Source organism: Cucumis sativus, chromosome 7 (genome assembly GCF_000004075.3).
Source record: "Cucumis sativus cultivar 9930 chromosome 7, Cucumber_9930_V3, whole genome shotgun sequence".
In the NCBI taxonomy this organism is placed as follows: Eukaryota; Viridiplantae; Streptophyta; class Magnoliopsida; order Cucurbitales; family Cucurbitaceae; genus Cucumis; species Cucumis sativus.
Genome location: NC_026661.2, coordinates 10,653,269 through 10,670,389, shown reverse-complemented (window position 1 = coordinate 10,670,389; position 17,121 = coordinate 10,653,269). Strand labels below are relative to the sequence as shown.

The window sequence follows — 17,121 nt, the reverse complement described above, 5'->3', positions numbered from 1 at the left end:
GTTTATAGTGAATTTTGGATAAGAATACTCCTTTTGAACATCCTCTGTGTTGATTAAGATTTTCAAACTGAGTTCTAAGATATAAACATTGTGTTTACTTTGTACTAAAAAAAAACACACATTGTGTTTGCTATATAGGTTTTCTAAGAAGTTATAATAATATACTAAAAGGGAGGGCAGACTTCCCAAGAACTAAACTTCCAAATTCAAATAAGAGGATGATCATCCCTGGACACGTGAGTGCTAGATTTCTACTGATACAAAGACAGAATCAATTGCTGTTGATTGCACAAGAAAATTGTACTGCTGTTCTTCGCCCTAAACCTACAAGGACAGAAATTATCTTCAGAACATCAGCTCAACTATCTATTATCAAGGATCTGTGCTACAACAAGAAACTGAATTTTGAAAATATTCATGTTACAGCAACTTGACATGCTTGATTTTGTGATAAAAACGTACGTCCGTGCTCCCCAAAATTCTCTGATGTTCTTAAACAACAATCTTCACAGGGGGAAAACAAAATTTATGTTCATATAATCAATGGAAATTGCAGCTTTGCAATAGAGGATGAGTATAATCAACATATTTCTCCCACAGGGGCTTGTACTTCTCTATCCCAATCTTAAGCCATGGCTTTGAGTTACCATTAAAGTGAAGAACGGCTCCCTTCTCAATTAACTGAGGATCAACATTTGTGTAGCCCAATCCCAACACATGCCACGAGGGATCCAATGGCTCTGTCAACCCATAGAATGTAAGCAGACCGGGTGGCAACGTACCAAGTTTCCATAGTGTCCGGTCAACATTCTTTTCCTGCCAATAATGATAAATGCCGGTGACATTTCTCCTCCTCCACTCAACCAAGTCAAAAACATTCATCCCGAATGCCCATCCACAAGCATCGGGATCAAAATGCTCCCTGATAAGGGGGTGGGAGTAGTTCAAATACTTATGATATCTGTGAAAGGTTTCCATGCACGTTTCCACAGCTCCATTTACATTACCATTCAAATCAATGCTGAAAAGGCCAGAAACATCTCTCTGGACCACAATATCATCATCAAGAAATACAACTTTCTTAAGCGCAGGAAACACTTCTGGAATGTAAAACCTGAGATGGTTGAGCATTGAAAGATACTTGGGATTCCGAAACTTGATGGGAGTCCGACTGTCACCACCATTACCTGAAAAATAATAGTTCTGAGTATCCGAGTCTTGGAGTTGCTTGAGTACTGGGACATAGGAAGCATTCAACCAGCTAAAATCCTCAAACATTTGAACATCAACAGTCACCCTTCTAAAATCGTTCATTGTAAACCAGGCCTTCATTGCTGCATAATTGACCTCATCCGTTACAAGATGGAAAACAATCCTTTCAGGATTTTTTGAATTCAAAGCAGTCGAGTTGACAACAACTGAAGTGGCCAGGATGTTGTCAGAGAATACACAGAAATGGTAGAGATCATTATCCTTAAGTTTCATATCTATTTGCTTCTCTTCACTGAACTTCTTCTGTAGATTTAAGTTTCTAAACCATTCAGTGGTCAGGCGAACGCCAAGGCAGTACAGACTTTTTGGAACTTCTTCAGCGGCAATTTGTCCATATTTTGAACTTTTGTCACTGACTGAGCTCATTTGCTCATCAAGAGTCTGGATTTTAGCTTTCAGCCTCATGATCATTGTTGCACTATCGTAATGAAGTTGCTGGGCTTGGTAGAGCAACAGTGCCATGTCACGTATTGCCGTTTCTGCTTCTGTAATCTGAAGAGGTACTCTCCTGGTTGCTGCACTTGAGAGGAGTATCTGTGAATTCCGGATTTGGGCACTTAATTCCCAAGCGAATTGAAGATTGCTGCTCTCTTTTGCAATCACAACGAAAGCCTTTGCTAGAGAAATTTGGTCACTGAGTTGACGGGCAATAGAGCTGGGGTTCAACATTTCCTCAGTAATATTGAGGCCTTCCATAATTCCTTCATGTCTATATGCTCTCTGCATAATGGTGAAGAAAGCATTAAAATTAGCTGATGGCTACCGCCTGTTGCAGCAACTATTCAAAAGGCTCACTTGACCAATATCTTAAATCAATAATATCTAACACTCCGTCTCACTCCTGGACTTGAAATATGTAGAAAGGCCTAACAAGTGGAAATCAATATTAAATGAGGAAGAAATATCGTTACAAGGGCTTGAACACAAGACCTTCCTAAACCACCTGCTTTGATAACATCTTAAATCACCAATTCAACCTAAAAACTTAAGCTAATAGATGGGGTAAATTCAATATAATATCTAACATACCTAATGGAAAAATAAGTCATTACTCAATAAAGAAAGCAAATTATGTTAATAAATACAAACGGGATGTCACATGGAAGTATGGAACGTGTAAGTTTTGAAAGTAAGTTTGTTAGAAGGAAATTGGTATAAGTAAAGTAATTATGTAGGGTTTTCGTTTTGTTTCGACTTGTTTAAGTGGAAGGGACAGAAGTTCAGTTCATCAAATTACTTGAAATCCTATCTGACTGTTCTTTTATGGCAATATCAAATTCTTGAAGTTTCTTGAATTGGTTCCTGTCACAAAATCCCACATTTCACCTGCCATTTTCTCAATGTCCCAAAGACACCGAGACAAACTAGCTTCAAAGCCAGATGAACAGAGACATGAGATCAAATATGAAGTTCATTAAAAACTGATTACAAAGACAAAGCATCAAGATGTAACACGACGCAAAGTTAGATCGTAGATGGCACTTCCATTTGTCAGAGTAGCACGGCATAAATCAACAAAAAAAAAAATCCATAACCTACACAAGATAGCTGGAAAGAAATGAATTTGATAGCACTTGGGAGCGTATTTCAGTATATAGCAATTCATACGCAATTCCCAAAAGAAGAGAAGCAGCAATCGAGATTCTAATTGAACCCAATCCCAGAGTTTCCTCAAGATGTACAACCCAAGTTGGAGGAGAAAAATAGAAGAGAAAAGGGATCTTTTACCCTTGCTAAGACGGGCCTGGTGGACTCAATCTGAGTCCCTTTGGTGAGAATGAAAACGAAGAGCAAAACGGCAACAAAACATAGAGTCCACCAAAAGGCGTTGGATAATCTTCTCCTGGCAGGCCTTCGGAAATCCGGGGGCCTCCGCCTCATCCTGTGAACGGCTGGATTTCCGATTACAGTTTATGATTGTTGAATGAAGTGAATCTGATGAGAAGGGGAGTTAAAAAGTGGAAGAGGATGTTTCAGATCCCGAAGTGGAGTTGGGGAATGTACGAAATAGGGAGATGGGAGGATAGGGTTAAAGCTTTGTGGCAGAAATATTTGGTTAGAGAAACTGCATCTTTGCTCCGATCGATCACTGGGAAACCAACAAGGAAGTAGAGAAGCGAAGCTGTGGTGCGTGGTGCGTGGTGCGTGGTGTGTGTGTGTGTGTGTGGGGGGGGGGGGGGGGGGGGGGGGGACGCAAACACAGTTGAAATTTTAATGGCCACCAACTTTGGTTTGGGTTCCCCGACCGTGAATCTGTTGTCTCATCTCATTCGTTTTCTAACCCCCCCACCCACCCATTCTACCACTTCTCTCCGATAGTAATAATTAGTAAAATTTTCCTTTTTCGTTTTTTCATAAATATTCTAAAATATTTACGCCGTATAAAATAATTTTAAAAATATATCAAAAATGTCTCAATCAATACCTGATCAATCGTCCACAATGAATTTAAAGGCTTATTCAATAAACCCTAATGCAATGAGAGATCAAGAATAAGCCTGATATGATAGAGTTGACCAAAGGTTAATTGATGTTATGGCACATCAACCCGAGAAAAAATAAGGAACAGAAAGATTGAAGGTTTTTGGAGCTACAGAGTTCGTTGGGACAATTGAACCAAAAGACATTGAAAAATGAATCAAAACATTAGAAAAGTGTTTTAGAGTTATGCAATGTTCGAAGGAAAGAAAATTAGATTTAGCAATGTTCTTACTGCAAGAAGATGCTTAAGGATTGGTGGATTTTAGAGGTAGACGAGGAAGGATTGATTGGAAAGAATTTAAGGAAATTTTTAACGATAAGTATTTTTATGAGGCTTATAAAGATGATAAGAATAATGAATTCTTACATTTGAGCATGACAATTTCTCTATCATAGAGTATGAAAAGAAGTTCGCAAAATTGGTTAAATGTGTTATGGTTTTAGTCGCGTCAGATAAAGAAAAGTGCAAACAATTTGTAAATGGATTAAGGGCATAAATAAGAACTTCAGTCATGCCTATCATGATGAGATGTGATTTCGTGAAATTGGTAGATACAACTCTACGAGTTGAAAAGAGTTTAAACATAAAAAGGTCAAGTTCTAGATTAAGCGAAATAGAAGAAAAATAAAGCTTTGGAAATTTCAATAAAAAGTCTAAGACTAAAGTCAGTCAAGGATCACAACAGAGTAATGACTCGAAACAAAAGTGCAATGACTATAGTATAAATCATTCAAGAGATTGTAGGCAGAAGAGTATTACTTGTTTTCAGTATAGAGAAACAAGACATCATAGGAATGAATGCCAAAATAAGATAACAATATGTGAAGAAGGATCAATTCATATAGGAGTGGTGTCCCACTCAGTTTAGCAACCTACGTGGGGAGGTTCCGCGATGAACAAAGGGAATAAGATTATGAACATTGAATTTCAGGGACAAAAGTCCTAAAAAAGAGGAAGAGTTGTGAGACCCGAGCTTGATTAGAAGGGTTATTTTTGGAAATAAGTATTTTAAAGGAAATTTTTTGAAGTTAAGTATTTTATTAGTCACGTTAAGACTAGGCGATGCGAAGAAGAAATGGACAATTGAAAGTTTAGCATTAAGATAGCCATGCAAGATGAAGAGAAGGCAAGAAAGACTAAGAATGCACGTTGAAGGTCATCGCAAGCTAAATATAAGAATTTTCTAAAAAAATTCCTAAAAATACTTAATGGGTCACTTGTAGAAGTTTAAGCTAAATATGGTTAAGTTAAACATCAAGCTTCCATATGCACCATTAAGAAAAAGAGTTGGCAAGTTATTAAGTGTTTAAGGTGACTAATCTGTTTTGATGATAGTATAAATCGAGGAAGACAATAGAGTGTCCAAGACGTTCCAAAGACAAGAAAAAAAACCAAGTTTTTGTGAGTGAATTTCCATATATTTAAAAGTTTTATTTGAATTTCATAATGCTTTGTAAACGATTATTTGAAATGATAAAGCATATGCTTTTATTTAAAGTAAAGCTTATGTGTTTAAATGAATATGAAATTGTGTTTAAATCTGCAAGGTTCTAATAATGCGACTAAGTTGGTGTCTAGGTTAGGGTTATACGATAAAAGGTGCATGTCGTACCTATGCTTTGCTAAATGCATAATGATTAACATTTACTACAAGTTTTTCTCATGCTTGTCCAAGTGTAAGAGAAGCGAGAGGTTTGGAATATCTATCAAATTTGGTTATAAAGCCTACTTATAATTTTAGGATGTATAAATTTTATCCCGTATAAAAGAAAAACTATGCTAATATACATATTTACACAGAGGATTTTGTAGTAGGTGGATGGAATAGAATGATTATGGAATGTGAACTAACTTGCATTAAAAAAGATAAAAGAAAGTATCCGTATTGTAGGCAATTTAAGCCATGTGAAATGTCATTGATGCGATATAGATCATTTAACCATCTTCCATTTAAGGCAAGCAACCTCTCAACATCTAAACACCACACTTGTTCTTCTTTTAGGACACAAATGGTAAAGATAGATCAAGTGATCTATATCTAGGTTTCCTTACTTATATAAGCATCACATTGTTCTCTCTATTTAAGGTGAGCAATCTCTCGACACCTAAACACCACATTTCTTTTCCTTTCGAAACACAAATGATTTGAGACAAAACACCAGAACGAAGTTTGTTTCCAAACTCCTTTATGCACATGTTTAACGAGGTCCTTACTACTTACAATCTCGAGCAGTTGACGACAAGCGCTGATAAGGCGATTGAGTTAATCTCAGACTAAATAGGATGAGTATTATAATTAAATATTTCTTATCAAGTACATAAGACACAATTAAACTACTTAAAACACTTTCCGCAAGATGAATAATAAAGAAATGGAAGAAATATAGTGGATAAAACACACATTGTATTGGTAATGTAGGGCTCTCGACCATGAGAATAATACAGGCAAACAAGACATTCCAAAATAAATAAAAAATGAAAGCAAAGAAATATGTCGAGCCGTAAAATGCATTGTCATGCATTTTTTTGGCTCTTTTACAAGTCAGAGGAATGGTGGGTGAACTTCTCTCTGTAAGCTTTCACTTAGATATTGACTAGAGAAGAGGCGGTGGAAGAACTACTACTACAAATGTTGAAGGACTCTAAAACTCATCATTTCACCGATCTTCTCCTTCTTGTTCATGGTAGAGTTGAAGTCTTTCTATAAGCATACTTAGGCGGAAAATTAATTACGCTAAGTTGCACATTTGTCCTTGCTATGTTGTACATATGCCATTGCCTATGAATGTTAGCACAAAAAGTAGTCGTTTCTTGTCACGTTAGCTTCAACTATCACTCTTGTTTTCTAACGAATCATCTCACGTGATGTGTTGGCATCTTACCTTGCGATGTGAATCGCCAGGCTTCTTGCTTATCGTTGAGTTATTGCACACGAGTCGTCTTGCTATTCGCTTCATTTATTTTTTTCGTCATCCTGCGTGGAAAAATACTCAAAAGCATAGTTAATCAAACATAATAACTTACGTAATGTGCATCATCTTAACATTATAAATTTTCATTAAAAGCTACGTGTTTTGGTCATTAACTTACGTAAGGTGCATTATCTTAACATTATAAATTTTCATTAAAAGCTACGTGTTTTGGTCATTTCTCTCACATTTTGATTTCATTGTTTTACCTAAAAGGCTACAGTAACTTGTATTTCTACAAATTATCAACCATCGCTCACCCATGAGCCTCAAACGCCACTACTACTACCGCTACCATCAAGCACAAATCTCATCGCTTCGATGTTCTTAGTCAAATCTCCCCTGATTTTGTTTTCTTTTTTAGATCCATGTGTCATCACTTTCACTCCATTTTTATTCTAACTTCAAAAAACTAAGAGGCAAAAGGACGCACTGAAATAATTGAAAAAAAAAAAAGGATCGAGTAATCCATCATCACTGCATGCATGGAAAGGTAAGTGCAATTGAGGTAGAAAATGAAAAATGAAAAAAATAAAATACGGTGAGCGTGGATCGAACACGCGACCTTCAGATCTTCAGTCTGACGCTCTCCCAACTGAGCTATCCCCGCATTGTTGGTAAATAGTTTACTATTTATTAACATATTATCTATTTTATATAAAACCAATAATGAATTTAGAGATGAAATATATATATATGCTGTGTCGATAATATTAAAAATTTACCCACAATACATTAACTATAAAATATGCTAACATTGTTTAAAAAGCTTATTTATTAACTTTTATGACTTTTCCACGTTTTTCATTCATCTTTTGAACCTTTCATATATAACAATTTAACTCAAATCATTAACAATAATAAAAAAAAAATCATTTAATAATTATAAGTTAATAACATACTTTGAATAAGAAAATTGTCCAAAATAACACAAGACTCCAAATTATCTTTCACACTGCTCTGGCTTCTTCTTCTATTTTGAAAGGTTTTTCTACCATTTTAGAGACGTGATTCCACTTCGTCCTCGATTTTAAATGAATGACTTATCACCTATACCTTTGTTTTCTATTTTCTCCAACTCTGCTTTTTCTTATTTTTTATTTTCTCAATTTATTATTATTTTGTTGGAAAGTAAACAAAAAGCCAACAACCGTAAAACATAAATCTATTTTCTGGATTTTATTATTACTTCCAAAATCTTCCTTTAAACCATGAGTATATCTATTGATCGGTTCAACTATACGACAATGGTTATTTACATATTATTGAGAATTGTTAAAGTGTTATACAAACATCTAAACACAATAGGCACATCTATGTGGAGAGCTACGACTATCCATCTAAATTATAAGGATTGAGTTTTTTTTTTTTCTTTTTCTAAAGTTATGTTGAGTCTTGGATTGATTTTTTTTTTTTTTTTTTTGAAAGATTTAGAGAAAATAGTACATGATAAATATAGGTACAATTTTATAACATTACCATAATTATTAATTATATATGATTATTGAAATTGAATATAAAATAAATCATTATTTACATTGTAATTTATAATTTTCTTACTTATGTTATTAATTATTGTACCATTTTAATTATATTTGAAATTATTTTATCATTTATGGTAGATTTGTTATTATTATCGAATAAAATCTCTTCAAATATGGAAATAATTTATTAATTAAATATAATTGTATAATAAATCATCGCTATTATTTTTATCACCACGTAAAAACATCGTCAATTTTCATCGACGCCAGCAACGAGTTCGTCAATTTCAGTGTCTTCAAGGAAGCCTGATACAGTCGTCGATAAATCTAAAGTATATATATTTCGTTCTTCACCGTTTTCAATTTCGTCCATCAATTTATCGATTTATTTTGTCCTTTTGTTATCGTCAAACTTTCAGTTAGTTGTCTTCCTCGTAATTTTCATCACTTAATTACGATTAGTTGTCTTCCTCAAATCTTCAAAACGTATGGTCACATCTACTTAATTGATAATATACATGCTTCCTTCAGTTTCATTTTATCCATCATTTTGTCCTTTTTCACTATATTTATTCTGATCCAGTTTCTTCACCATTATTTCTCACAATGTTCCCTCCATCATTTCCATCATTGTCATCCCCTCTCTTTTCAGTTTCTTCCATTGTTGAACTATTTTTCTCTTTCAACCGTTTTTTATCCCTTCAGCCTCCACAAGCAGTTTCTCCATCTTCCAGTTCAATGCTTCATTGCTGGCCATAATTATGCTCAACAAGTCTTCTATATTCGTATGCTCAACTTGTCTCGAGCATTCTCCTTTTTCAAATCTTTTTTCTGTTTCCTTTGTAGTTTTCCTTTCATGGAACGTGTTTTGTTCCACGAAATCTTCTTCCAGAAACATGGCCTTGAATTCAAACTGTTGTAGGAATGACATAGGAAAAACATTACATAATAAGTATAGGTACATTTATAACACTCACAACAATTATAAAATATACAGCAATTACAACATATTTGTTCATTGTCCTTTACCCTTGACCCATGCACACCACTATATGCAAATATATATAGTCTCATTTTGTTTAATGAATAAAAAAATTGAAGGACGAAGACAAAGTTAACATGACTAAAATATATTTTCTTGGGAATTTTTTACTGGTTAAACAGTTAACCATGGGGTAGATTTGGACCACATCAAATTGGTCGATGATGAAAACCAATTTGATGCTTATCAATGGGGCAAAATATAGAATATAATGTTCTATTAGATTCTATAAAGAAGTCGATCAAAAACTCATTTGCCTTAGCGGTTGGCATGTCTGAATTTGCTTTCTCTCTTCTGGTATGGATGTATGAATGTATACCACTTGTTTTTAGACCTTCCATATTCTATGCAAAAAGAGTAGATAAGAGGAATATATACATGCTTAACTGGATTGTTGACGGTCATCCAAAATGGAAGGACCTTGCAGAAAGGGTCTTTGACAATGAGTATGTATGCTGTAATTGTTGTATATTTTATAATTACTGTGAATGTTATAAATGTACCTATATTTATTATGTACTGTTTTTCCTATGTCATTCCTGCAATAGTTTGAATTCAAGGCCATGTTTTCTGAAGAAGATTTCGTGGAACAAAACACGTTCCATGAAAGGAAAACTACCAAGAAAACAGAAAAAAGATTTGGAAAAGAAGAATGCTCGAGACAAGCTGAGCATAATTATGGCCAGCAATGAAACATTGAACTAGAAAATGGATAAACTGTTTGTGAAGGTTGAAGGGCTAAAAAAAATTGTTGAAAGAGAAAAACGGTCCAAATTGAAAACAAAGAGAGGGATGGAAATGATGGAGGGAACGGTATGAGAAATAATGGTGAAGAAACTGGATTGGGGGATATAGATAGTGAAAAAGGACAAAGTAAAAATGAAAGACGACAGGTATATGATCAATATAAGTATATATGATCATACTTTATAAGAAATTGAGGAAGACAACTAATCAAAATTAAGTGATGAAAATTATGAGGAAGACAACTAACCGGAAGTTTGACGAGAACGAAAGGACGAAATAAACTGATAAATTGATGGACGAAATCGAAAACGATGAACAACGAAATATATATACTTGAGATTTATTGGCAACGAAATCAGGCTTTCCTTAAAAACACAAAACTGATGAACAACTCATTGCTAGCGCCAGATGAAAATTGACGATGTTTTTTCGTGGTGATGAAAATAATACCGATAATTTATTATACGGTTATATTTAATTAATAAATTATTCCCATAATAATGAGATTTTATTTGATAATAATATCAAATCTACCATAAATGATAAAGTAATTTCGAATATAATTAAAATTGTACACTAATTAATAGCATACGTAAACAAGTTATTATGCAATGTAATGTAAATAAGGAAATATTTTGTTTTTAATTTAGAAAATTATATATAATTAATAATTATGATAAAATTATAATTTTCACTTATAAATACTAATCAAGATAATAAATTTTATTTGAGTAAATTAGGTAATTTATTACAATAGAGAAAAAATATAGTTTGAACCAAAGATTAAAGTTGGAAATTTAAGAAAAGAAAGTGGAATGCATTTTACTTCTAGACCTCATCCAACGAAATCAAAGAAAACAAAAAACTGCACATGATTTTGCTCAATACATCTACAATGAACATCCAAATAGATGATGGTCTAAGATCTAACCTCTACTGCAGATTTGAGCTAAGAATACCTCATTAAAGAAGAGAGTTCTACTCGTACCGCCATCTCCAACATCTTCTTGAAGCTATCCTCACTGCAACCATTGCTGCCCGTGATTTGCAGGTGAGAACAGAGAGCGAAAACACGGTACGGATGCAAGCACTTGAATATCATAGGATCCCGATCATAATCCTGAGAGTAAATTGTTCAACACAAATATCACTCTACCTAAAGGCCAATTCCAGAAGACAACCAGGTTTCAACTTCTCAGATTAGATTTCGATTTCCAAGGGATTGAACACAAAACCTTGAGAGATATCTCTAGACACAAGTCCTTGCTACAAGGAAGTACTGTATGAATATTTACCAATTTTTTCAAATGTATATCTGAATATATTTGTAGATTGTTTAAGCATAATGAGAAAAAACGTAATTTTTCAGCCAAGGAGGGAAAATAGTGGCATATCAGCATTCATTCGAACCACGTATATATTTAGGCCCTTTTTGATAACCATCTGATTTTGTTTTCAAATTTTTAAAAATTAATCACATAGACTTCAATTCTACCACTAAATTTATTCCTTTGTTATTTACTTTCTACCAGTGTTTTCAGAAACCAAGTTAGGATTTAAAAACTAAAGAAAAATCATTTTTAAGAACTTATTTTTGTTTTTGAAATTTAGATAAGAATTCTACTATTTTGCTTAAGAAAGATGAAAACTTTGGTGAAAAATTGAGAGAAAATAAGCTTAATTTTCAAAAAATTGTTAAATCATTGATGGACCCAAAAACATAGGTTAATGGGAGAAGATAAATTTGACATTATATCATTTTACGAAAAACAAATAGTTACCAAATGAGACCTTATTTATTTATTTTTAATAACTTTCACTGATAAACAAAAATGAATACAGCATATAAAAAGCCAAGCCCACAAGAAGGGAGCACAACTGAAAAAACAGTCTAACCATACAAAATAGACCCCATAGAGTAATTAGAAAAGGTCTTCAAAATCGAACCCCATGGGAGAAAAATAAAATATAGGGAGGATCATGCAACAAATTAGCAAGGTATATATATTGTTTGTGCTCACCTTTTCCGTAACAACAACGACTGGCTTGGAAGCAAATTTCTTCTCCAATTCCTCAAGCTTCACTTTGATGAGTGCGATATCCTATATGATTCAAAAATAGACAGTTGAGGCAACAAAAAATGGGAATGAAAGATGGCACTGTCAAGGATTGAGTGAAGTGGTTGAAAGAAATAATTTGAACCAGGCTGGAAATATAATGGCATTAACCACTTTGTTAACTCATAATGAATCTGATATGTAGTGTAGAAGAGAAGCTGGATGGTTTGTGGAAAAACCACATGTACACTGTTTTCAACAGAGTGTATGTGATCTAACAAACTTGCAGTAGAAGAATAATTACCCTGTCTTGAAAGACGTGATGGTCACTGAAGTCGAGTCGATCAACATGATATGCTCCAATCTGCAGCAAATAATTTTCTAATTACAAATAAAAACATTAATGTACAAAATGGATAAGAAAAAGATGACAGAAATGCTAATGCAAACAACAGAAAACGTCGATCTTGCTACTGCCTTCTTGATGCATGTTTTAAAACACAGCTGAAAGTAATGAGAACACAAAAAAGAAGATGAAAAGAATAATTATCTTACCTTTTGCATTGTCTGCACAAAAGCATCAGCAGAGCCAATGGCGGAAACACATACTACTACATTCTTAGACAATGTTTCCAATGATAATTTGGAGTTGATAGTTGTCACTTCAAAGAAGTATGCAGGACACATTTCAGTAAACACCACAGTAAGCGTATCCTTAATTTTCTGCAACCTTATCACAATATCTTCAATATTTTGTGCTGAAACCTGTGATTTCAAGGACAAATTTTAAGTTTGTAAACTTAATAACGAGTATTAGATCTTACTGAGGAAGCTCCTAGCAGTTATATGTGTTAAAAATTATTTTGCAGAAGCCAAAAAAAGGTCTGATCCACATTCTTTACCAGATTAGCATGATGAATAATGGCAACGTCTGCCCTCTTGAGTGCAGCTAATGTTTCTCTTAAAGGTCCAAGTGGTAATAATTGCCCATTTCCCAAAAATGTTATCCCATTGAACATAACAATCTCCAAGTCATGGTGCAAACTCCAGTGCTAAATTTCACGAAAATATAAAGCTATCACAGTCAAACAATCTGTAGCAAAAAGTCACTTTCAAACAATCTCAACAACAAAACGTAATCAAGTATCAAAATCCAACTTATTAATTCCTGATAACCTATTCATAGGGCTAATTCAATCAGTCAACTTTTCTACAAAAGCTCGGGCAATAGGCCCTACAGCAAAAGTGCATTAACAACTAGGAGTCAGAAGATGATGTACCTGCATCCCATCATCAAGAATAACAGCACCAATTTTTTCAGATTTAGGAAGATTTCCCATTTGTTTTAAGCAATACTTCTCAGCCATCGTGCTGCTTTGAAATTCAACATAACCATATTTGTTAAAAAACCAAGCAGCAGTAGCTCTCCTATCTGCTCCAACACCTACTTTAACGGAACTCCCAGCAAGATGCCTCCTAAGCATTTTAGCTTCATCTCCACCAGCATAACCCTGGCAGAAAATCAATCCAAAAGTACTACAAAGTTATGTATAATTATCAAACAAATAGTTCTTGAAGCATCACCAAAACTAAATTGGCTGCTTACATCACTTTAGAACTCACGGACACAATTGTACAACTTATAGAACAAATCTTGTTTAAGTAAGGTTGTAGGCTACTTACGTCACCACATCCATGCTAGAAGTCATTAATCGTTATGTAAAAATAGGACATCCACTCATGATCTCAGGATAGATTACCCCCCCACAAAAAAAAAATACATCAAAAGAGTACCACTCCATGTTAAGCATAAAAAATTGAATTGTGGAATGTGGAAAAGAAAACCGTGCTACTGCTATTTTGAAATTCAGTTACCCTATTAAGAATTAGAGGTGAAATCCCAGAGGCCGCAAGCCATAAGGCAATGAACTCGACCATTGGTGTTTTCCCATTGCCTCCCCAAGTCAAATTCCCAACACTAATAACTGGCACTGGCAACCTTCATATCAACATACAGAAAATATAAAATGTCATTACGAACGACAACAATACAAGAAACATCAACATATCTGTGGCCATTGCAGTTCAATTACCAATAAATAAAGATTAATTCAATCCAGTGCATTAATCTCGAGCTTTCCTTCCCTATTACGGTGCAAAATCATGCAAAAAAACAAACTATGTACAGCTCAAGTAACTCAATCATGCCCCCAAATTGCCACTAAGAAACCCAAAAGAAAACAACATCCAGACTAGGAATTGGCAGAATAATAAGCCAGATTTGCTGACCACGATGGAGTAAGCCTACTCCTAACGTCGAACAGTAATAAGAATAAGAAGTGATAATGAAACAGTTCCATTGTTACCGATGCTTGCGGAGTATGCCGTAAAGGTAGAAACGGTGACGAAGGGAGAGAGCGAGGTTGTAGAGAGAAGACGCCATGTAGAGGAAGGGGATGAAAGAGCGTTGCAGAAGAGAGAGGTTAGCATGGTCTCTGGTGTAAGCGATTTTGATGACTGACTTCTTCAGGTTCTCCATGAGTGGATGAAGACGAAGAAGAAGCAAATGGAAAGAGAGGGAAAATGAGAATTTTGGTTTGATTGGCGTAAGAGCACGCGAACCCAAGTGAAGGCCGAGCAAACCAACCGGACCCACTTTGGTCTAGTGTTGCTTGCCGACCCAACCGAACCAAATCGGTTCAGATTTGGTTTGAATCCCCATTGTATCCTATTGAGTTACCACAAGAATGAAGAAACAAGATAAAAGGAGTTTCACCGTATTGTGTTATACAAATTATCAAAATGTCATAAAGATTATTATCACAATGAACAAAAAATCATACATAATTATAGATCCGAGTCCAACAAATTTACGTAAGACAAATTTATTCACCCTAGTGTTTGAGAATTTAAAGTAATTATCTCCTATGATAAAACATATAAACTTTCTTTTTAAGTGTAGCACCCTGTATAGAAGATCTATACGAACGAAACCTTATGAATCTACTGAACGTCAAGATTTTGGATATGGAGATAAATTTGTTTATAGAAAACAAATGATTTTGATGTGTCTTTCTCTCAACCAAAATGACTTATTAATAGACTTTTCATGGCCATTTGAAAAGTCATGTCTTTTAATTAATAACACTTTTCATGAAATGATGCATCTATTCATGAAGAATCATAGTCATTTATTCCAACAGATCGTCATATTGCATCTTTAAAAGATACACAAGACGATGATTTCTTAGCTTAAATATATGCATGATATCGTTCAACCATTCTGAAAGACAATAGTCATAGTTTAATTTGGAAGATGAAATGGATGACAAAAAAGCGTATGCAATAATTACAAAGGAACTGTGTTGTGAAGCACATATATCAAATTAATTTGCTACTTGCTAAAAACATCCCAAGACTAGTTGTACCATATCTATAGATTTAGTTTTGTATTTTGGCTTCTCAATTAATAGTGATTCATTCAATTAGGGTTTAGGGTTTTGTAATTCCATTTTCCTTTTTTCCTTCTGTTTTTTTTTTTCTCAATTTATTTTCTACTCTCAAAATATTTTGATAACTTATTTAAAAAAAAAAAAGAATAGGATAGGTTTCAAATATTGAATGATGTAACCAAGGAAATATTACATTTTCAAAATTATGAATTTGAAACGTCATTTGACATTCTCCTATCTTTATAACATAACCCTCATTAAATCTTATACACTCATTAAAGAAATGTCAAGCATTACTAGTTTGATGATTGCTTTAAAAAAAAAAAAAATCTTAGATTAATATAATTGGAACTAAGAAAAAGATACACAAATGGAGGTGCAATATAATCAATTAAATTCCAAATTTGCAGGTATTCAAAAAGATTCATGGGTCAAGTTGAATGGTGATTTTTTTTTACAGCAGAAATTTGTTGAAATAAGTAATTATATGACAATGTAGTTTAAACTTTTGTTATTAAGCATTTGTTACATAGGAATAGTGTTGTAAAATTATATTTGGAGACAAAAATTATGTGTAATGAAAAGGTAAGACATAATACGAAAGAAATGTCGTCGGTAACAAAAAAAGTGACATAAATAAACAAATTATCACATGAACAATGACGTTTTTTTATGTTGAGTTATAGATAACAGCGACATGTTTAGAGCGTCAATATAAGGGTATTATTGACAATATATTGGTGTCGTCTACGAAATTTAACTACATTTTTTTTTTTGAAGTGTCATTAAATAACCTATCTTGACTAGGGTTTCAAGGACTAAAATTACATGTCGCGGAAACTCGTTGCATCGTTAAATTCCATTTTTTTTAGTAGTGAGAGAGCTTTTTTGGATATGAATGTTCAGCCATGGAAGGAGATTCATCACATGACTGACTTCTAGATGAATGGAAGAATTGGAGTCTGATACATGTGGAAGGTACTCCAAAAGTTAGAATTGAAAGTGGATGTACGACTTATTTGGTGAAAGAAGTTGATCGTTGTTTGGTAGGAAAACTCTTATTAGGCCGATTTGTCAATTCTAAGGTCGTTAGGAACATGTTTCGGGTTGCATGGGGAGCCAATTACACACCAAAAAGAGTTAGTTCTAATAGTCAGTTCGGGATGAACTTAGTGAGCACATAAATTTTCAAGTTGAATTATTTCTAACTTGAGAGAGCCGAGGTGTTTCAATCGTAATAAAAAAAATGATAAAATAAATATAAATTGAACTGAATTCGACGTCAAAAGAGTTTAGTTTTAGGTCTAACGAAATTTCCTATTCACTGTATTTGATCATGCTTTTATCATCACTAAGCTTCAAGATTGCTTTTACCTAACCAATTTAATTGGAAAAACATATAAAATTCAAATTACTATCAATTCTATTAAGATCAACGACCAGTAATTAGGGTGAAAATTAACTTCCATTCTATAAAATATTGAAGAGATATTTATTCAAATAAGATTAGAATGAAATATTAATTAAATATGATTTAATTAATTAGTAGATTTGATAATAGATTTTCATGATTATCTCCTACTCCTTTTCCTATTCCAATAAGGAGAATAGTTATA

At 33.7% G+C, this 17,121-nt stretch overlaps 2 protein-coding genes and 1 non-coding gene across 4 annotated transcripts; all 3 read right to left on the bottom strand.

Moving 5' to 3' along the window:
* Positions 1–162: 162 nt before the first annotated feature.
* On the bottom strand, positions 163–3,465 carry LOC101203797 (probable galacturonosyltransferase 10). Its single transcript, XM_004139742.3, has 2 exons — positions 3,001–3,465; positions 163–1,992 (listed from the first exon to the last, which is right to left on the bottom strand). Exons 1-2 carry the CDS (start codon positions 3,151–3,153, stop codon positions 541–543), a joined length of 1,605 nt encoding a protein of 534 aa, XP_004139790.2. The 5' UTR covers positions 3,154–3,465; the 3' UTR covers positions 163–540.
* A 3,795-nt stretch (positions 3,466–7,260) lies between these two features.
* On the bottom strand, positions 7,261–7,333 carry TRNAF-GAA. The gene has a single exon. It is a non-coding gene; the product is annotated as a tRNA-Phe (tRNA).
* A 1,302-nt stretch (positions 7,334–8,635) lies between these two features.
* Positions 8,636–14,654, bottom strand: LOC101204941 (probable tetraacyldisaccharide 4'-kinase, mitochondrial). Of its 2 annotated transcripts, none has more exons than XM_011660678.2 (9): positions 14,420–14,654; positions 13,929–14,052; positions 13,334–13,564; positions 12,956–13,105; positions 12,609–12,818; positions 12,358–12,417; positions 12,018–12,098; positions 10,956–11,116; positions 8,636–9,120 (listed from the first exon to the last, which is right to left on the bottom strand). In XM_011660678.2, the coding sequence occupies exons 1-9, from the start codon at positions 14,590–14,592 to the stop codon at positions 8,985–8,987; spliced, it is 1,326 nt and encodes a 441-aa protein (XP_011658980.1). In that variant the 5' UTR covers positions 14,593–14,654; the 3' UTR covers positions 8,636–8,984. The 2 variants fall into 2 exon arrangements, with proteins under 2 accessions (XP_011658980.1, XP_031744252.1); XM_031888392.1 differs by having other exon boundaries at positions 8,984–9,120; positions 10,928–11,116.
* Between the last annotated feature and the right edge of the window lie 2,467 nt (positions 14,655–17,121).